The following is a 21,982-nucleotide window of genomic DNA, read 5'->3' as shown; positions in this document are numbered from 1 at the left end:
TAATATTATAACTTGCAGTGATATTGCTTTCATTAAGAATTTTTTAGCAAGGTAGTGCTGGATGGTTCCAGCTTGACCGTTGAGTATAGATTCTGAATAAGGCATGCAACAATAATCAAGATCAGAGACGGCAAACCTCACAGAGGATTTGTCACTGGCCATGATATGCTGCTGGCAGAACACCTGGGTTATCTTGTCCAGGCAATGTCTGCTTCTCCAACGTTGGAAATTATATTTTCAGCCAGAAATTATTAAATTCACCAGAGATGTGAATTTACTGCCGAAGTGAGAGACAAGTCTCCACCTACCCTTCCTCTATTGTCTCTTTCCTGGCAGCTGCTGCTGGGAGGGAACGCAAGAGGTGTCGGCTCCTTTATCCCTTCCTGAAACTTAGTTTAAGTTATTTGGGTTATTTTTCTCTGGGAGTAAATCTAATGCCGTTCTACTGCTGCCCACAGTTTTCCCAAGCAGCAGCACTGTGCAGTAATGCATAATTTCTATGCTGCTTGACAGATTTAGAGTAGCAGCAATTAATTTTTCTCTCCTGCTGCTTGATCCAGCTATAAGCAATAGCAAAAAGCATGGGGGCTGCTGATGGAAGACAACACTTCACTGATTTATGCTCAGATCACAGTTGGAACGTTATCATCACAACGATAATGGCTAGAAATGTATTTTTGTAATAAAAGCTTAGATTTATGGGAATTCATTAAGTAGGTCCCCTTGTTCCCTTTGGCCAGATTCATGCCTACTTGGAGCATGTGGGGGTTCTTTAAACACTGCTCGGGGCCCTATTTCTTCCTCCTCAGTGCCTGGTGGCCCAATAAGTTTCTGGGAGAAAGGTTAAAAAACAAATAAGAAAATGAATATGATTCTCAGATATTTTTAAATACAAAGATTTGGGGGCAGAAATATAAAAAAGAGAGTTTATCACTTTTACTTCTCCAAAAGTTTAATCACACAAGTGCCTGCAATAAGAATTCTCTGCCAGTGTTTCTGATTGACTTAGCAGAAGAGCAGCACTAGTCCTAACTGCAAAATTGTAGACTGAGAGCATAATCCTGCAAAGTTCTGAGCACCCCATTTCACATTTTAAATCAATGGGAGTAGAGGGCACTTAGGACATCGTGGGGTCTGGTTATAAATGTGTAAGATCAGTACAATGAAAACTTAATAGTGGGTACAAACAACCCATCTTACTTTGGACTGTTCTCACATTCAGTAATGCCATTTTTATTTTCTGACTGGAGTGTGTCTTTAGGGCCGTGGGCTTGAAGTTCATTTGCCTTCTTGCCATGTAGAAAAAAGTTTGCTATGATCCTTAAAAGTGGGACATCCAAGGCAGAGAAGGATAACAAGAATGGTCGCATATCTGCCCTAATATATACATTTATCTAAGGAGCAATATCAAACAAGTAGCCTTGCAGAGGGGAACTCTCCGCCAGCTCTGCTGCCTCCTGGTCTAGCCAACCATGATGTATGTGGAGGCAGGTGTGAGTGGGAGGAGAAGTGGTGGAGCAGAGCTTCACTATTTTTAATCCTTCACTGGCAGAAGGTCCATTAGGCATCTGTGGTGTAAATTAGAATGGGCCCCCAGCTGCTCCTGCCTTCTCTGGAGCAGGCAGCCAGAGATCAAGAAGCTGTGATGAGCTTTGTGTGTGCAGCTTGGACACGGTGAGAATGATGGCCCAAACCTAAATACTTGGCAACTTACTAGGTCCCTTGGGACCTTTTACTTTAAGTAGTTTCTTGCTAATATAAGATCTTGGTAACGTTCCCAAATTCTGTACTCCAAAGTGGCACATCAGTAACCCCCAAATTGTCCTGGAGTTGGCCAGAAACTCTCAAACACCGTCATTTGGTCTATCTCAACCCAATATGCCTTTGTTTTAGTCCTACTTCCCAGTCTGATCCCATTCTTCTCAGGACAGATCCCATCTGATTTTTCTAAAGTCGTCTTTCAAAGAGCAGTTTCAGTTTCTAGTTCATTTCTCTACTTCTGGGGCTTGCCTTTCTGATGCGTTAGGCACAAGAAGCCAGCAGCAGTCCACCTTGTAGCATAGCCCCAGTAGCTACCATCTATTGTTTTTATTATTATTGTTATTTATTATTTGCATTGTGGTGGTCTGCTGAGTCCCCACTCAGGTTTGGGGCCCTATTGGTCTGAGAGTACCTCCACACAGCAGCTGGGAGGACTAAATCCCAGCCTGCGTAGACATAAACATGCTAGCGCTTACATATCAGTGTGACTTTGGCAGCACAGGTGATGACTCAGGCCACCATGGCCACATTGTTATTTTTAGTGCACTAGCTTGAGCAGAACTAGCACGTCTGTTTACCCACTCTGGGAATTACACCTCCCAGTGGCTATGTAACCATACCCTGAGTGCTGTATGAACACACAAAGTGACACAGCCCCTGCCTTGAAGTGCTTACAGTCTAGTAAAAGACAAAACACCACAAAGAGGCTCAACAAACAAGTGGAAGGATCATGTTTACAGAAGTCTCCATCCAAAAGAGTTCCTCTAATTGCATTTGTTTTTCAGTTTTATTGACTAGTTTTGGTAACAATCCAGCCTTAAAAATGCCCAGTGCAGGAAAGATTTTTAAAAGATATATTTACAAACCTTTGCATAAGAAATAACAATCCTGCCTTCTAAAAACCAGGGCAACCACTTCAATACCAGGCACTGGTAAACTAGTAAACGTTCTGTTCAGGTTCTCCTTTTCCCCTATAGGTGGCACTAGTATCTTCTCTCTCAGGGACTCTTCATCTGGTATCCTATACAGCAGTGATTTTCAGCCTGTGGTCCGCAGACCGTGGGGGTCCGCAGATTATGTCAAAGGATTCCGTGAGCAGTTGCCATTAACATAGAACAGTGGTTTTCAATCTGAGGTCCAGGGCCTCTGCAGATTATTTCTAAGATTTCAAAAGGGGTCCATACCTCCATTTGAAATTTTTAGGGGTCTGAAAAAAGGTAGAGAACCACTGCTATACAGTATCCCTTACATATATTAAAAACAATACAAAACTGAAAACCTTTGTCTAATCCGCCCTCCACCTCCCTGAATTTTGCAGGCTTGGATAAAATGCATGCGGATAAAAACCTTATTTTGTTTGAGTACTGCAAACACTTTGCACAGCCAAAACCATCCCTTGTTTTGTCTATATATATCATGTATATAAGTTCAATATGTTTTGTATTTGGTTTTGTTTTGTTCTGTTTTAATAATTCTTTTAGAGTCATATGGAAATCATTACAATTTTCCATTGCTCCCACAAAGTGAATCTCTCCTGGAATTCCCTGCATGGGGTTATCCTTATGCAGAGACCTTCCTAAATAAACACATTTTGAATTCCATTAATTCTAAATTGTTTGAACAAAACTTTTGTTCTAATTGTCTTATAGTTGACTTTGGTTTTAAATTTCTCCCTAGTTTAAAAATATATGTTTGCTACCTTTAGAATTATGTTTTGTGTTGTTTTTAAAATTAATTTTGAATTCTTTAAATATTTTTATAAAACTAAAATCTAATGTGTTATTATGGAAAAAGAACCAATCAATGCAACTATTTTACTTAATAATATCCATGTTAATTTCAGGTGTTGGATGTATGGTAAATCACATGAATGAGAAAAAAATGTGTCATTCTCCCACTCATAGAGAGACACACACCCATATTTGATTCTCACATAGAGAGTAACTGTCTGTTTTAAATTCCACCTACACTAAATAAATTACAGTAATACACACTCATGTAAAGTAGAATTGATATCATTTTGGTTATATGCTGAATCATGCCTACAAAAATAGTTGGAAAGGAATACAATGTAAATAAACATTTCTGATTGATAGAATGTTGAGTCTTTTAAGTAATCTGGAATTATCTTACTTCATGCTACAAGCATATCAGATCACACAGAACAAACTAGAGAAAAAATAAATATTGTTGTATTTCTTGCATTTATTTTTTTCTACCTAAGACTTTGAGTTGAAAAGTGAAATATGCTCTATTTACTTGTATCAAAAAATATTTTCTTCATTCCAAGAACAAGTTGCTGACTTGCCTCTGTAGACTTGTGTTTCAAGTAGATACTGAAACAGCAGTTTTGAAAATTGTAGATTATTTTTATATGTTTCTGTCACATTTCTAGTGTAACTTTTTTAACCAGGAGTGTCAATCAGTTGCTATGAAAAGTCAGAAGTAGGGACTAGGCGGAGAAGATCTGCATTATTTTATTTTTTTCATGCCACTTTCTCTTTTCCTTTACAGGATACATACCCAGTTACTTAGACAAGGACGAGCTATGTGTAGTATGTGGTGACAAAGCCACCGGGTATCATTATCGCTGTATCACTTGTGAAGGATGCAAGGTAAATAGCCAGAGTGGAAGTTGGACCTGGAAATGGCACTCCAGTTCATGTTCTAGTCACATAAAAGCTACTGTACTTGACTGTCACATAAAATATAAAGGCAGATTAGGAGAGAACAAGAGCATCTCTTACACATAATAATCCATGTGACTGGTTGTGTTACTGATTCTTATATGCATCACGTATATGGTGTATTTTTGCAGACAGTTCACAACTGAAAAGAGGACAATACAATTATATTTTTCTAGCTTAAATTTTAGGAGTCTGTTTTCTATTTTTAAAAATATGTTTGACTAGATTCTTACGTGTTGCAAAGCAATATACTTTCATTGGCTTCAATGGAGTTATGCCAAATCAACCAGGAAAGAACCTCAAATGCCAGTTATTCCTGTGTCTCTGACAATTATTGTTGAAAAAAAAACAAAAAAACCCAATAAACAAACCAAAAAACAAGCAAAACCCCCACACAGGCACTTGCAAACACAACATGAAGTACTGTGTTTTAGGATCTATTTCCACTAATACATGATGCTTTTTTTCTTTTACTATTTTTCCTTCTATATCATGACTAATGATATATACTTTAAACCGTGAACTGTATTTATAAAATTATATGAACAATTGTTTGTTTGTTTTAAATGAAGACAGAGATTGTTTCAGACAAACAAATGTAAAAAACTGCATGGTACAGGCATGTCCTTTTAAAAGAATTCCTTCGCTGCAGTGAATTCAATTGAATAACAGAGATCCTGTAAACAAGATATTCCCTTCCTGCAGAAAAGGAGGCATTTTAAGAAGACAGGACCACACAGTACACACTCTAGTGTCATACAAAGAGATGAGTGAATCACAGGAATCAGATGCAGATCTTTATTTCCCCAAAAATGTATAGTATTTGGATCTGAACTCTAGGGTCACATGTGTGTTGACAGGTGGATAGATAGATAGACAGATGCATATTTTATTAACATTTTGTATTTTTAACACCATTCAAATTAGTAATTACCTGATCAAGAATAACGTGTGTTAATTTCCACAAACCAACAACAATTGTTCATAGTACCCATTCTGTACTGAGAGCAGGGTCTGTCCATTCAATCTTATCACACATACTGTGTTGTTAACATCATTGTTTTCCCAAAGTCTCTGCACAATATACTTTTTAAATCTTTCTACTGAACAAAAAAAAAAAATCCAGCAGGTTACAAGCAATACCAGCTGAATTCAAGAGTAGTAGGATAAAACATTAACACTCATGTTGAAATCATTTCTTAAATTCTGCAACATTGCCCAGCCTTATTTATAAGAAGACAAGAACCTATATCTAGTAGGTTTGTGGTAGCATATGCTGGGGGTGGGGGTGTTAAAAATTTTTTTTGGAAAAAGTTTGCTGGACTGAACTAATGATTCTTACGTACTCACTTCCCCTAAATCCAGAATACAAAATAGGGCACAACTTAATCCAGCTATGCCGCTGTAAACTCTCTAGTATAGCCATAGCCTTATAATGTAATGTGTTCTTGGGCCCTATTGAGCCCTCTGGTATGTGTGTTAGCAACTCCCAGTGAAGTCAAAGGAAGACCCCACACATCCGAAAGGGGAAAAACTTGGCTATGTGTGTAACTAGTTATCTGTATCAATCTACACATATATTATAAAGAATAAGTAGAATAAAAAAACACCAAAATTGAAGAACAGGCTAGACTGTGACTGGTGTTTGCATCCTCTAGAGCGGATGGGAATGTTTTTAACTAAAGTTTCCGAGCAGTGCAAGGGGCTGGATCAAAAACCAGAATCTGAGTAGCTTATTTAGGTAAGAATGTTAACAATTATAAAGCCAAAGCCACACTAAGGACAAGAAGCATTTGGGGAAGCTAAACCTTAGCAATACATTCTAGGGCTCCCCAGGGATCAGATACTGTCTCCTCCTTAACCTAATTACCCAGAGTTCCAATGTATGCTGATCTGCAGAGCTGCTTTCTATCTCTTTGGCCTCCATCCCTCTTCACTTATACCACTGTAATGAAAGAATAGCTTCACTTAAGTCAATGGAGCTACACCAGAGCAAAACCAGCATAAGTAAGAAGAGATTCAGGCTCCCTCTTCATATTAAAATATGCATTCATTATGGATTGGAATGTGTTCAAATCCAGTTATTTTGTTTTGGGGTCTGATCCCAAGCCCAAAGAAGACAATGGAATCCTTTCAATTGACATCAGTGGGCTTTGGCTCATGTCCACAGACCCTGATGCTGGAAAGGCTTCCACGCATGTGTAATGTTATGCACTGTGAGGTGTTCCATTGACTTCAAAAGCCTGATCTTTACTAGGGAAAAAAAGGTGTGTTCTTAATTCAAGCTGGCTAACTTGAGTTAACTAACTTGAAGTAGAACTCTATGGAGACAAGGCAGTTTTTAGTGTTCACATGAGTTAATGGGTTGAGTTAAAGGCTAGGCTCCCCCAGAACTTTAACTCAACCTGTTAACTCATGTAAACGCTACAAACTGCCTTGTCTTCGCTAGGATTTTACTTAGAGTTAGCTAACTTGAGTTTAGAACGCACCTTTTTCCTTGTGATGTTAGACCCAAAAGACTACTCACTGGGTGAAATCCTGACTGCGCTGAATTTTACCCACTGTACAAAAAAATTAAGCACATGTGCAGGTCTTTGCAGGGTCAGGGCCTTAGAGTATGTATGCACAGCAATAAAAGATCCACGGCATGACCACGGCTGGTCCAGGTCAGCTGATTTGGACTCGGAAGTCTTGGGCTGCAGGGCTAAACATTGCAGTGTAGACTTTTGGGTTTGGGATGGAAACTGAGTTATGGATGGATCTCAGAGCCGAGGCTCTGGTCCAAGCCCGAACATCTACACTGCAATTTATAGCCCCACCACTCAAGCCCTGTGACATTGAGTCAACTGCCTTGGGTTCTGAGACTCAGTGCTTCAGGTTTTTAGGTCCATAATGTGCTTGATAGCTAGAAGTGGGCCCAAACTGTTCTCAGACTATGGAGAGATTTGGAATTAAATGCAGATCTGAACATCTTGCTAGGCTCCCACCTTGATTGCCCCCACTGTAGTTGCATATCCTTTTAGGGCCTGATTGTGCCGTCTCTAATGTCAATGGCAAAGCTCCTATAGACTTTAGTGATAGCAGATTCAGGTCCTTAACTTTCAGAGAGAAGGCTGTATCTGATTCCTTTAAAAATCAGATCCTCAGCTACTGTAAATCATTGATGTCAGTGGAGCTGCCTCAATTATGCCAGCAGGCCCCAAATTCATACTGCAATTGGTGGTGATAATCTTACATGTGACATTTTGTCCTGACTACAAAGGTAGGCATAGGTAAGGGTGTACTCATTTCCTCAGATTTATAGTCCACTTGAAAACTGTGGGTTCAATATTTAGGTTTGAGCTCAAAACTTCTGATGGGCAAGTTTTGTTTAGCTCTGGCAAAATGCTACTGCTGCATGTTTTTGTTTTTAATTCTCTTGGTAGCCTTAATGGCTTTCACACAAGCATCTTGCGCACAAGCAGATGTTTCCCTTTAGTCAGAAATAAATGTTTTAATTTAGCAAAGAATCCTGTGGCACCTTATAGACTAACAGACGTTTTGGAGCATGAGCTTTCGTGGGTGAATACCCACTTCCTCAGATGCATGTGTTTTAATTTAGAGATGGGCCTGAATCAAACCCCCAGATTCAAATGCTCTTGGGCTTTTGGGAGGTCTGAATCTCAACCTGGATGCAGATCAAATTGGCCTCTGTGTTTATAATAGGACCCATTGAAAATATCAGCTCTGAACACATGTTGTAGGTGGTTCAGAATCTGAGATTAGATGCAAATACTACAATTGGTACCTCTGTCAAAAAGAGGCAAACCTAACACCCTGCATCTGAACAGTACTCCACCCACATTTGGATCTAAATTTTGCATCTCAGGTCTATCTCCAGTTTTAATTTTAGGGAGAAATATTTCTCTCACCCAAAAAAGTAAGAAGCCTATATTGGAGGATTGATGTACTCATTAAATAGCCTAGAACTTTAGGACACACAATAGTCCATCGTGCATACATATTTGTGTCAGTATCAAGTGCAAGTACCTTCAACACCAAAAAAACACAGAACACTAATGCCTCCTGAATTTTCCTTCCAACTTAGGGATTTTTTAGAAGAACCATTCAGAAAAATCTCCATCCAACCTATTCCTGTAAATATGAAGGAAAATGTGTGATAGACAAAGTAACAAGAAACCAGTGTCAAGAATGTCGCTTCAAAAAATGTATCTATGTTGGCATGGCAACAGATTGTAAGTAGATTTCTTTTTTCTTCTTTTAATTTTCCTCTTTGTTTAAAATGTATTGACTGCTGAAGATTGCTTGAACATAACAGAGCCACTAGCAATTTTTCCCTTTTATAATGTAGTATTTGAAAATTATGTTTATTATTATACCAAACTATTTCTATCATAGTGTGGTAATATTTTGTTTGCTTTTAATAGATTGGACCTTCTCTTGGCCTTAGCCACGTTATGTAACATGAAGAATGTTAATTACTAGTGTGGGAGAGGGAATCCATTTGGATAGATGCCTTGCTGGAAAAACATCTTGTTTAGAAATTTCTGGAGAATGTGAAGTTGAATGTCTTTGTATGAGTCACCCTGTAGTTGTTTGTTTCATTTTTAGCCATAAAGAACGTATGTACTGAGAGAGAGTGCGACTCTCGGATTCTAGAGAATCAGGACATATGGCTGCAAGATTAACCCTTAGGGGTCTTGTTTTCCCATCATTGTACAGGGGATTTACACCATAACTTCAATTAGTATAAATGGGAGTAACTTACATAAATCCCCCCATGCATTAGTTAATGGTTGTTACCAGTGTAATCCCCTGCAGAAAAACGAAGTGAGAAAAGACCCATTGAAGAGAAATTACATAACTAAAATGTGCTAAGTTTGTTTGTCCTAATAGGAATTATAATGTTTTACTTATACATGGAAACACAGAGGTGCTGACTAGAATGAAATATCTGTCATTTCATCATTCCCAGTGAAAACATCATGAGAGGGTACTGGATGGCACTAGGCCACCAGTTCAGATCCAGCCTAGACTGGCAGTGACCAAAAGTTACTATCATTGGCTGTTTAGTGGCTATTTAAAATGAGATATTGATCTCAGTTTGGTTCCTGTTAACAGATGTCAACACCACCATTAGCTGGTAGTCCCAGTAGATGAGTGAATGAGCATGACAGCCAAACTCTCCCTCTACCAGTGGAGGTGACCCTTCCAATTTAGAATTGATCCATCTTGCTAGGATATGGTACAGGAAGCATTGCTGCTCCCTGTGTGGTACCAGTTATGGGCAAAACCTGCTCTCTTTTCTGACTTGAATAGTTCAATCTACTTAAATGGAACAACTCATGTGAGTAGGGCAAGGAGGATTTTGCTCTCTGTGGATAAACAGAGGTGACCCATCTCTAGGGCTGTCTGATGTGATATGTCTCACTAGGACTGGACTCAGAAAATATTAGAAAAGCCTACAGGAATAAGGGTGAGGGGAATTGTTAGTGGTGGAAGTTATATGACCAAATAATAGTCCAGGTCATTTATCATCTTTGTGAATTCACAGAACCTAGTCAACCTCTATACCAGGGGTTTTCAAACTTCATTGCATCATGACCCCCTTCTGACAACAAAAATTACTACATGACCCCAGGAGCAGAGGCTGAAGTCTGAGCCTGCCTGAGCCCTGCTGCCCCATGAGGGGGGGGCCAAAGCCCAAGGGCTTCAGCCTCAAGGTGGAGGACTGTAGCCCTGAGCAGTGGGGCACAAGCTTCAGCTTTGGCCCTAGGTGGTGGGTCTTGGGCTTTGGTGCCGACCCGCAGTTTGAGAACTGCTCGTTTAGAGGCAACTAGGAGTTTGTTATAGGAAAACCAGCACTTGCAGTTAAAACACATTTTCTGCAATAACTTCCTTGAAATGAAATCCTGTATTTAGGGTTTGAACACTACCCTTGCTCATGGTCAGTAGAAAGCATTCACAGACCAGTGTCATCAAATTATGCAGAATTTAATGTCATTTACAAAATTTAAGATTCTAGCCCTTTGTCTGCAACCTGTCCATATGAGTCAAATTGAAACAGAGGTAGCACTATCTTCGTGAACTCTGTCTGCAAACTTTAATGCCTCTACTGCTGCTCGTTGCTATCAGTTAACCTGAGGATATTTGGAGTCCTGTGGACAATGGTGAGACTTATGAGGCAACAGATTAATCTCACTCTGCAGCTTGGGGAAGCTATAAGCAAAGTTGAGGAATCCACTGGAGCTGTCCATATAGAGTCGGGCTATTTCCTTTGGAAGAGGGGTGTATTTTGATCTGGTCAATAGTCCTTTAGAGAGCCTGACTGTACTGTGTAGACTGGCCTCAAACTCCTCTTGAAGGGGATTCTGAATATTTTATTGCTTTACATTCTGCCATGGTACAGACTTGAACTGCTATCATCACTTGCTCCCTTTTGTACCCTAGGAAAGTGAGGTCTCACAGAGCTCAAAATAGGGAGGCTGAAGAGAAGCTAGATTCTATCAAGGCAACAGTAAATTACCTCTAGTGCCTCCATGGCCCTCAAACCCTTAATATGGAGATATACCCATCTCATAGAACTGGAAGGGACCTTGAATGGTTGTTGAGTCCAGTCCCCTGCCTTCACAGCAAGACCAAGTACTGTCCCTTACAGATTTTTGCCCCTAGATCCCTAAATGGCCCCCTCAAGGATTGAACTCATAACCCTGTGTTTAGCAGGCTAATGCTCAAACCACTGAGCTATCCCTCCCCCTATGATACCTTGGCTCAGATGTTGCTTGGGTCTCTAGATACACACCCCACTTCTGCAGGCAATCTCTGGAGCCCTGCCTCATTCCATAATTTTGTTTGCCCACCAGGGCCGCCCAGAGGATTCAGGGGGTCTAGGATCTTCGGTGGCAAGGGGTCCCCGCTTCAGCGGTAATTCGGTGGTGGGGGGTGTCCTTCCGCTTTGCCCCCACTGCCGAAGTGCCCCGAAGACCTGTGGCGGGGACCCCTGCCACTGAATTACCGCTGAGGACTCGACACTTCGGCAGCGGGTCCCACTTCGGTGGTAATTCAGCGGTGGGGGGTCCTTCTGCCCCGAAGTAGAAGGATCTCCCACCACCGAATTGACGATGACGACCCGTAGCGGAAGAAGCTCCAGGGGCCCAGGCCCCGCGAGAGTTTTCTGGGGCCCCTAGAGAGAGTGAAGGACCCTGCTCCAGGGGCCCGAAAAACTCTCATGGAGGCCTGGGGCAAATTGCCCCACTTGCCCCGCCCTCTGGGCGGCACTGTTGCCCACATCCAATTTCATATAATTGGTATAGGTCAGGAGTTCTCAAACTTCATTGCACCATGAGCCCCTTCTAACAACAAAAATTACTATGTGACCCTAGGAGCAGAGGCTGAAGTCTGAGCCCGCCCAAGCCCTGCCGCCCCAGGCAGGGGGCCAAAGCCAAAGCCCAAGCCCAAGGGCTTCAGAGGACTATAGCCTGAGCCCCACTGCCCAGGGTTGATGGGCTTCAGGTTTGGCCCTGGGCAGTGGGAGTTCAGCCCCAGGCCCCAGCAAGTCTAACACCAGCCCTGGTGATCCCATTAAAATGGGGTTGCAACCCACCTTGGGGTCCCAACTCACAGTTTGAGAATTATTGCTCTACACTATTATATTCTTGCTTCCCATTTTACCTCATGTCAGTTTATGAGACTGTAAAATGAGCATTGGCTTGGCTGGTTTTTTGTTTTCTTTTCTTTTCTTTCTTAAGGAAAAAGAAAGACCCCTCATTTTCTAGCTTGGAATACACTAACAAGTGGATGGGGGTCCAATTTACTCTTAGTCTTGCATAGTTTTACACTCTGTGAACGGTCTCATTGAACATAATGGGACTTCACTGAAGATAGTGGGACTCCATTGAAGACAATGGCACTACTCTCAGTGCATAAAGTTTAGCACATGTGTAAGTAAATCATTCAGGATCTAGAGAGATAAGTGTGGGGTAAGAAAGACTAGCCCTGCTACCTACCAGGCTGGCTGATAGACCTCTTCACCAACTGCCTTGTCAAGTTGTTTCTAGTTCTCTCAGCACATCTGGGATAGGTCAGACTAAAATTCAGACAATCCCAAGAGCAGGCATCCATTTTGTTACTTTTTATTTTGTTTTTATTCCTGATAGTGGTGCTGGATGACAGCAAGCGGTTAGCAAAAAGGAAGCTGATAGAAGAGAACCGAGAGAAGAGACGTCGGGAGGAGCTACAAAAAACAATTGGGCACAGACCTGAGCCAACAGACGAGGAATGGGAGCTGATAAAAATTGTCACTGAAGCGCATGTGGCTACCAATGCACAAGGAAGTCACTGGAAACAAAAAAGGAAATTCCTGGTAGGAACTGTAACCTTATACTCTGCTTTTGTTGCCAGTTTCTTTTATTCCCTCATAAGCCTCTTCCCATCGCCATCGCCCCCAAATTTGTTTGTATGTTGACTGGTGAACTGTATGAAAAATCACATGAACTTCATAATTAGTGGTTGCCAACTTCTGTGAGTCTGGTCATCTGATCAAACTATGCAGCTGAAACGGGAACCTGAATGATACTGAGTAACAGACACAGCAGTTGAATCCCACTGTTTTGGTAGAGTAAGGAAAAATAGAAAGTACGTCTTACTCCTGACACGCTGGTGTCAGCCCATAATATAAATAAAGTCTTTGTGTGTGCATGTGTATTCAGACACACTTCTACACATATGGACTGATATCCAGCATGGCTTCATATTGTGAATAAAAACCTTTTTTTCAGGTAATAACACAAAACCCAGATTTTTTTAAAAATTGTGTTTTTATTGCCCCTTTGTTAAAAAATGAATACATTTATTTAAACCAAAAAAAAAATGCTGGGAGAAGGAACTAAGGTCAGCAAAAACAGGATAATATATATACTGCATCACTGGGATTGCAAAATATAGAAGGTCCCTGGGGACCTTTTCAGAGGAAAGGTCTATCTATTGAATAAGCTATAACTGAGATTCAGCCTAGAAAATAATGCTCAGCGCTTAAAAGGGGTTTGTTTCATTTCTGATTATTTTTCTAAATTTGATTTGTAAAGGAAATGAATGCAGAATGCCAAATACTCCTGCAGCAGACAAGAGTGATTAAAGTCATATGTCACAAATACCAGGGTCTCAAAGGAAAGTGAAACCTACTTCAGTCCAAGGTGCACCAGACCATAGAACGACCTCCAGGTGGAAATTCTCATATCTATAAGCACAGACACCCCTGCAGCGTATTCCACTGCACAAACCTTGAGCCATCATTAAGCCCATTACAGGAGGTTTTGCATTTGAGTCTGCTGATTGGCTTTTTGATGTTTACTCAGTTCCAACTGTGGATCACACATTTCTATATGTACAGTCACACACTATTGTGTCAGGACATAGAGACGATAACACAAAGACAATATTCACAAACACAGTGAATATTGCAAAGAGTGATAAAGTTGTTTTTGAAATTACTGTATCTAGCAAACTTTACAGTTTGGTTTGGTTTAAAAGGGCAAGAACATGGATACTGTGTACTAATTTTTTTTTTCCTAACCTGTGTTGCATTAATATGCTGGGTTACATAGCATGTGGTTTTTCCAGTTCTTTCCAAATCAGATGCCTCTCTGCTTTATACAGAGCACCAGTTTTTCTTCTGAAAGACGTTAGATTTTGATTTTGACTGATGGCAGAACTGTAGGAAAAACTTTGACATTTTGCTTTTAGAAAAACCCATTAAGCCTGTATTATTTATATTATTCAAACAGCAGTTTCAGCATCACTGTTCAAAGGTACTTGTGTAAATTTCATACACCTCAGCTGTCTTGAAGGAGTTCTTCTCTAACTCCTGTGCAGTTTTAAACTTAGTAATGGAACAAAATGCTTCCTCCACATAGTGTTTGGCAGGTCTTTTGCAGTTGCAAAGCCTTACTTTGAACACGGAAGAACAGCTTTGGATATGTATGGGTTTTTTTAAAAACAGAAGAAAGTATGCAAGTCTAAATTCAACTGGGGTGAAATTCACCTCTCTGCAGGGTTTCAGGATAAAGTTTATAGATCATATAAACCTCATTTAAATCCTCAGAATAGGACTTACATGTTGCATAAGCCTTGTGCTGAAACCCTGCAGAGGAACAAATTTCAGCCTAAATGAGCAAATGTTTAGGGAGTTCTTGTTTAATCCAAACTAGCTCCAATTTCAGCCCATCCCTAGTCTCAGTCATGTTAGCTCACCTCAGTAAATAGGTCTTGGCAGCTGGCTTGTGTTCTTTATGATGTTATAACATTAGAACACTGAGTAGGCCAAGGAGCCCAATCCTACAGTGTGCTGAGCATCTTCTAGGTAGGAGGTAATAAGTATCTTCAACTCCCTTTGATTTCAGGGGAGGTTGAGGGTGCTGAGCAGTGGAAGGAGGCAGGATCAGCCCTAAATTTCCAAGCAGAAACACCTAAACTTCTCCCACGAAATATGCATAGACACAAACAGGTAATTGCATGTGTAAAATATGCAGCTGCCCACACAAAACGGGTGTAATGGCACGCTGATCACCCATTTCTTTATGTAATCACCTATTTTACAGACAGCTGCACATTTTATGGCTTGTTTTAGAAAAATTGCCCCTCTAGGTCCTGATAAATAATGGCCATTGTTTAATTTCATAGGAACAGAGTGGTGGACTTTATATATAATCCCTACCATATTATAAACATTTATAAAAGATGACTTGAATGAAACAAATTTTCCCTTTTAATGTATTTCTTAATATCTTTAGCCAGAAGATATTGGGCAAGCACCAATGGTTAATGCCCCAGAAAGTGGGAAAGTGGATTTAGAAGCCTTCAGCCAGTTTACAAAAATTATCACACCAGCAATTACAAGAGTGGTGGATTTTGCCAAAAAGTTGCCTATGTTTTGTGAGGTAAGAATTTCTTTTTTCTTTTTTCTTTTTTTTGCTTTATGCTATTCTAAATGCACCTGTCAAAAGAAACTGTAGAAAGTCGTGTCATTGGGACATGAAAACACACAAAATTATATCTGAGCCCCATAAAATCCCGCCACTTCCTGTTGACTTGAACCATGCAAGAATGAAGTGAAGATGTAAGACTGTACTAACCAGTTCACTTTGTTTTAAATCAAATGGCTTAAAGGAATTAAAAATAAAAAATAGGATAAAATCATCTCAGTGTCATTTAATGTCCTGTTTCCTATGATCAACCAAATCCTCTTTTTGTGGTTTTGTATGGGCCTAGACCAGTGGCAAAATCAATAAATCTTCCCTATCAAGAAGGGCACTTAAGCACTTGCATAACTTTAAAAAAATACTTAAGGCCCATTAACCCATTTGGACTTAAGCACATGCTTAAAGTTAAGCATTTACTTAAATGCTTTCCTAGGTAGAGATGGAGTTAAGTATGTGCTTTAATTTCCTTCCTGAATCCAGGACTAAGATTCCTCTTGCATTGGCTCATTTGTACTGGATGGGATGTCAGCAAAAACCCAGGCCACAATCTGTCCCTCACACATCACCACGAGTGAAATGTAAGTTAGATGTGCACTTCAAAAGAGTAGAGGCAACTAATAAGACTTCACTCCAGAAGGATATTCAAATGTGAGATATACTGCCAGAGGAATATTTAAAATTAAGTTTTCTTGTAATTAGGATGTGCATAAGCCCTATTCTGATCTCACTCACACTGGTGCAAATCGGGAATGAATGTAAATTTGAGAGCAGTAGACAATGATGATGATTGTTCTCTTTACTTAAAAAAATGTTAACTTAAATTCTGGGCTGAATCAACTGGAAAATAACCTTGACACATGAGAGTCTCCTGGGATCCACAGCTATGGAAGTTCTGCAGCAATGGCTGACTGTCTCCCTACTATCCCATCCTGCAGAACAGCACTTGACCCCACTGGTTATTTCCCAAGAGAATGGCCTTGGAAATGACAGTGATCCTGCTCAGGGAGATCATCCAAAATCCAGACATGGGACCCACTTCTTCCCCCACTGATTGAACATGAGTCAGGGAAGAAATTTAAGGCAGGCATACCATTGTGCTCTTCTATGGCTGACAGTTCAATCTCTAAGGTTAGTCAAGGAGAGCTGTTATGTCAGGTACTGCCCTGTGCCTTCCCTGGCATCTACAAAAGAGGGTGTGGTAAGTATCAATAGCTGGCGCACTGTAAATAGCTCTCCCTGGCTAACCTGAGGATTGGCTCTGTCAGCCAAGAAAGCATGAAACAATGGCCAAGTATGAAGATTTGAAAATCCAAAGGGAGGCCCCTGCAGCACTCCAGGTCTGAGAGGAACTTGTCTGCATCGATGTAGTGTTTGTGATGGGAAGTTGCAGTGACATTCCAAGGCAGTCTTTTTAATTAGGAAACTTGGTCCATCAGACAACAGGCTGCATTGCCCATCTGACATCTCCTACCCCTCCTGGCCACACACGGCCCACATGCTTCACAGTTTAAGGGGGTGGAAAGCATGAAGAACATGAGTCAGGAGTTGTCGGGCATGACCTTTATATGTTACACGTTTTGGCTAGGTCAGGCCTCCCTAGCAGCTGAGCCACCTTTTAAACTTTGCTCCTGCAGACACCAATATCTGACAATAGAATGAGAAACCATTCACAGTGAATACAAAGGGAGGAGAGCTGCCTTCTCATGTGGCCACAGATGTGGAATAAAGGAATGGGAATGGCAAACATTAGTACTTATTTGAAAGGGATATAGTCTGGCTAAAATGATTCACTTTTCAAAAATTGCAGGTGTCTTTACTTCAGTTACAAATAATCCAGTCTGGACCAGACTCTGGCTGTGAGTCAGTTTTTGAGGAAAAGCCCTTCCCTTCCCCAGTCGGCCCCTGCACAAAGTTCAGATACAATCACAGTCCTTGCTGTCATGGGGCCAGAACTGACAGTGCAACTAACCTCTGTAAAAGAGACAGAGCAGGGAAGGGCCATGGCCATTTTCCCCCATGCCCTGCCTGCTGCAAGAGGGGATGCACGCTGTATTTTTATTGTTTCACTATTGCACTTCCCTCAGCTTGGACAATGAAAATAGACTGGGCAGCTGCTAGTCAGTCCCAGTTTCAGAGGCTCATGGGTTAGTGGCGTGGTATCAGAGTTGTCAATGGTCCCAGTTTGGCTAAGGGTGTGCTGACTTTTGCCAATGCAGTTTTAGGTCACTTCAGTCTCAAAATCAAATTGTGAGCAGCCAAGTTCATAGCTGTGGCCAGCAGAGGGCCCAGTGAGATGAGCTCATTCACAGTCAACTGTAGCTGCAGCCCCAATCTCTGGTGGGCATACGTTGCTGCTGGAAGATGAGAGTCCTGATGCCAGTGCCAACATCAACTGCAGCATGGACAGCCCTTGCTCCAGGCAGGCTAGGAGGAAGCCAGTCCTGGTCTGTCAGGCAAGCTCATTGCATACAGCTGTAGGATCCAAGTCCTGCCCAGCAATAAATAAAATAATAATAATAATAGGAGATATACTAATCTTCTAGAACTGGAAGGGACCTTGAAAGGTCATTGAGTCCAGCCCCCTGCCTTCACTAGCAGGAACAATTTTTGCCCCAGATCCCTAAGTGGGACCCTCAAGGATTGAACTCACAACCCTAAGTTTAGCAGGCCAATGGTCAAACCACTGAGCTATGCCTCCCCACTAAGGCACGTAAGTGAGAAAATAGAGGAAGAACTGAAGAGGTTAAAACAGGAGCAATGGACAGGCAAAGAAGGGTAGAGACAGGGAAGGTATAGAGGGGAAGAATAGAGCTGGGAGGGAGTGGGTGAAGGGAATATTGGAAATAGACAAGGAATTATTTTTCATTGTCGGGGGCTGGGCTCCAGCCTCCAGGAGGTTACGTGCTTTCCGACAAATTACAGGTTATTTTCTGTGCCCATCTCTCTTCCCCTTTTAAGAGCTAAAAGAGACAAGTCCCTAAAACTTGCCAGAATGGCCTCTCGACTTCCATCATACCCAACCATGATATGCTACCATGTACAGGCTACTACAAGCATTGAGGGTGTTTGTTTCTTTAAGAAGAATAAAATTGTGGTATTTTTTAAACAAATTAAGTCAAGGAACCATTTTTATTGGTCTTCAGTTTGGTAAAACCTTATTTTTGCAAAGCCTACTTTTTGGACACAATTTAACCTAGCAATGTGCCTTCAACCATGGCCTGTGCAGTGTTTCCTTCAGGCTTATGGGAAAAGGTGCACCATAAAGAAGTTAAAAGGGGGTTACGTGAGAGGTGGGAGGGTAAAGGAATTTCTTTATGTTTATTAGATCAGTGCAAAAAATAATGAGTTATTTGCTCATGTTATATCCCACTATTTACTTTTTTTTCCTATGTATCTCCCTGTCCTGTGCTTTTTCTCTGTTTCTTTCCTCCTTCCTTGTCTCTCCATACATCTCTCTTTTTCTCTTTATTCCCTCTCTGTTTTCCCTCTTTCCTTTCTTTCTTTCTCTCTCTCCTTTTTCTCTGCATTTGTCTCCCATTTATCATCTTTTTATAATTGCTTTCTTTCTCCTCTTTTTGCTTTCTCCTTCTCTCCTCCCTTACTGGGTCTCAGCAGCCAAACAGCAGTACTTCCTTTGGGAAGCTAAACTGCCACTTTCCCCATGCTGTCCATCTATGTGCAACTGCTGAGCTTCATGCAGAAGGAAGCTGACTTCCCCTGACTGGGACTTGTCATTTTCCTTATGTATCTAACACTTTAGACCTGACACTGGCCACACAGCAAAAATAACTGTGCAATCCTAGTCAATTTCTCTTTTTCACTGGCTCCATGTTTAAAACTCTTCTCCTATAGAACATTGCTTTTGCCTCTGTTAGCCAATTGCCCATCACCCGTGCTGTAAGTTTTTCTACCAGATTAAATATAATCATTATGCGAGCGAGTGCACAACTGCCAAAAACACACATATTTACTTCACTTGAGATTCAAAGTGAAAAAATCATATCAACATGAACCAAAAATGAAACAGATTTCATCATTTCTAGAACCTAATTAGGATTTAGCTTCATCTTCACATAATTATGTACATCATCTTTGCATTTGACTTACAGTGACATCTTCAAAACAACCTTGGAGATTTCACTCTTCTTTCATTATCATTTATTTAGGCACCTATTCCTAATATGCAGGTACCTTAGAAATAACATATAAATACAACCTACGTGGAGTAATTCAGGAATTACCCTCCAACCAATCCTGCTCAAATAGTTCCCCATCTTTGGCATTACAATTCCCTCTCACTTCCGCCCACCTTTTTCAAACCCTGGGAAAAAGATGAGCCTTGCAACATGCCTTGAAGATAATGATCCAAATTCTGCTGTCAGTCACACCAGCATAACATTGGCGTAATACCACTAAAGGCAACTGAGTCACACTGCTATAGCTGAAAGCAGAATCCGGCTCATTGTCTCTTATTAAATGCTAATACTTGATGGTTTCCAAAATATTACAGGGGGCGATTTCAAAAGTGATTAAGGGAATAAGGAGCACAAATCCCAATCACTTTGGCATTTTTTAAAATCGCCTCTAGAGACAATATTTGTTTTACTACTTTTACTAAAAACCAGCCCACAATTATAGTTCTTCCCATGTGTGATCATTTCCCCCCCTATTCCTAGGTCAGAAAAGTAAGAGGTGCAGTATTGTTGTAACCAGAGAAACAACTGATAGTGTTAATTTGTCGATTAAACCTTGCAACATGCTTTTCAAATGGAAAGTGATATTATGAAAATGTATTGGGCTAGCTTTTCAAACCTGCTCAGCCTCCAGCAGCCCCTGTTGAGAACAGCACTTCTGAGTATCTGATCCCTTCATTTTAGTGCCTTAACAAGAGCTGAGGTCTTCTGAAATTCTGACCCAATAGTACTTCATTATGATGATATGATATATTAATTTCCAATGGAAATTGGGTGGAATGAACCCACTCAGAGGGATGGCAAAACATATCATACACATGGTTGTTAGCTTTTGGGGTGTGTCATTCATATTTGGGACTATTTAGTCAATCAGCTGTATGGTGTGTAACAGTGTTCATAGTGTATTTAGCAGCCCTGGATGTTTACTGAGAGTAACATGGATTCTATTGTATTTCAAAACTAAGTTTGCTTGAAAACCCTGCATAGTGCAGACTGTTTTATTATCATGTGTAATCTCTGCAGCTGCCATGTGAAGACCAGATAATCCTTTTGAAAGGCTGCTGTATGGAGATTATGTCCCTCCGTGCAGCAGTGCGCTACGATCCCGAGAGTGAGACTTTAACACTGAATGGGGAGATGGCAGTGACAAGGGGTCAGCTGAAAAACGGGGGTCTCGGCGTAGTGTCTGATGCCATCTTCGACCTGGGCATGTCGCTGTCCTCGTTTAACCTGGATGACACGGAGGTCGCCCTGCTCCAGGCTGTGCTGCTCATGTCATCAGGTGAGAACGAGACTGTATTGGGCACCACCAGAGCCTTTATAACCACCCCTGTGTGAAGTTCTGGTTCATTGTATCTGCGGCAAATCTCTCTCTAAAAAAACCAGAGGGGATTTTTAAATATAGGAGCACTGGCTAAGGCGTCACTAGAATGATGCAGCTGAAATCCTTGGTTATTGCATCACACTGGGGCTTGGAAACTATGTGGATAAGCACAACAAAAAAGACCATGTGCAAAGAGGGTAGAGATCTGAGGTGGATTGGTTGCTGGAAAGGGATCAGTGATGCAGCTGAGTCTGGGCCAACATTCCCTGGCTTACAAATAGAGAGCCCAGCATCAGCCATCCTCAGGCTAAATTCTCTAAAGGCTGGGCTTAACTATGGGGAGAACAACGCTGCTGCGATCGATGCAGCAGGGATCAATTTAGTGGGTCTAGTGAAGACCTACTAAATCAATGGCAGAGCACTCTCCAGTCGACTATGGCACGCCAGCTCTCCAAGAAGAGTAAGTCAAGTCGACAAGAGATCATCTCCCATCGATGCAGCGCAGTGAAGACACTGGAGTAAGTTGACCTAAGTTACGTTGACTCCAGCTACCTTATGGAGTAGCATAACTTAGGTCGACTTACCCCCATACTGAAGACAAGACCCGAGTGTCCTGCTCTTTTGCTCTAGCCCAGGGTGATGTAACGTACAGGACTGAGAATGGTTCCTGGGCAATGACAGACCTGGCAACTTGTGGGAGAGGAGGGGTTCAGACCACTATAAGTCTTAAGTAGTGAACAATACATAGGGTAGGGGTTTACATTGACCTTCCTTGTCATTTGCATTCATTTGACATTTCCACTGAAAACGTCTGGGTCTCTGTTTATTTTCCAAATCTTTGACTTGTAAAACAGTGATTTCAGAAGGCATTTCCATAGGAACTTCTTTCCTGAAAGTGACCTTTAAATGTTTTCTCATAAAGGAAGCATTTTAACAGCCAAGCTGACGCATTGCTTCAGTGCTGATTTGGAGGGAGAAGCACTGTCTGCTGAATTGCCAGCACCACTGAGTGTTCCTGGAGGCCTGCTTACCTTGTGCCTT

At 41.2% G+C, this 21,982-nt stretch overlaps 1 protein-coding gene across 7 annotated transcripts in view; it reads left to right on the top strand.

Moving 5' to 3' along the window:
* Positions 1 to 21,982, top strand: part of THRB (thyroid hormone receptor beta) — a 285,196-nt gene that overhangs the window by 256,130 nt on the left and 7,084 nt on the right. For all 7 annotated transcript variants that reach the window (XM_030550970.1, XM_030550965.1, XM_030550969.1 and 4 more), the window contains 5 exons: positions 4,276 to 4,376; positions 8,536 to 8,683; positions 12,605 to 12,810; positions 15,236 to 15,382; positions 20,641 to 20,899. In XM_030550970.1, the coding sequence (XP_030406830.1) occupies positions 4,276 to 4,376; positions 8,536 to 8,683; positions 12,605 to 12,810; positions 15,236 to 15,382; positions 20,641 to 20,899 (861 nt within the window). The remainder of the gene's footprint in view (positions 1 to 4,275; positions 4,377 to 8,535; positions 8,684 to 12,604; positions 12,811 to 15,235; positions 15,383 to 20,640; positions 20,900 to 21,982) is intronic.

Source organism: Gopherus evgoodei, chromosome 2, assembly GCF_007399415.2.
Source record: "Gopherus evgoodei ecotype Sinaloan lineage chromosome 2, rGopEvg1_v1.p, whole genome shotgun sequence".
Lineage (NCBI taxonomy): Eukaryota > Metazoa > Chordata > Testudines > Testudinidae > Gopherus > Gopherus evgoodei.
The sequence above is the reverse complement of the archived record's forward strand: the minus strand, read 5'-3'. Positions and strand labels throughout refer to the sequence as shown.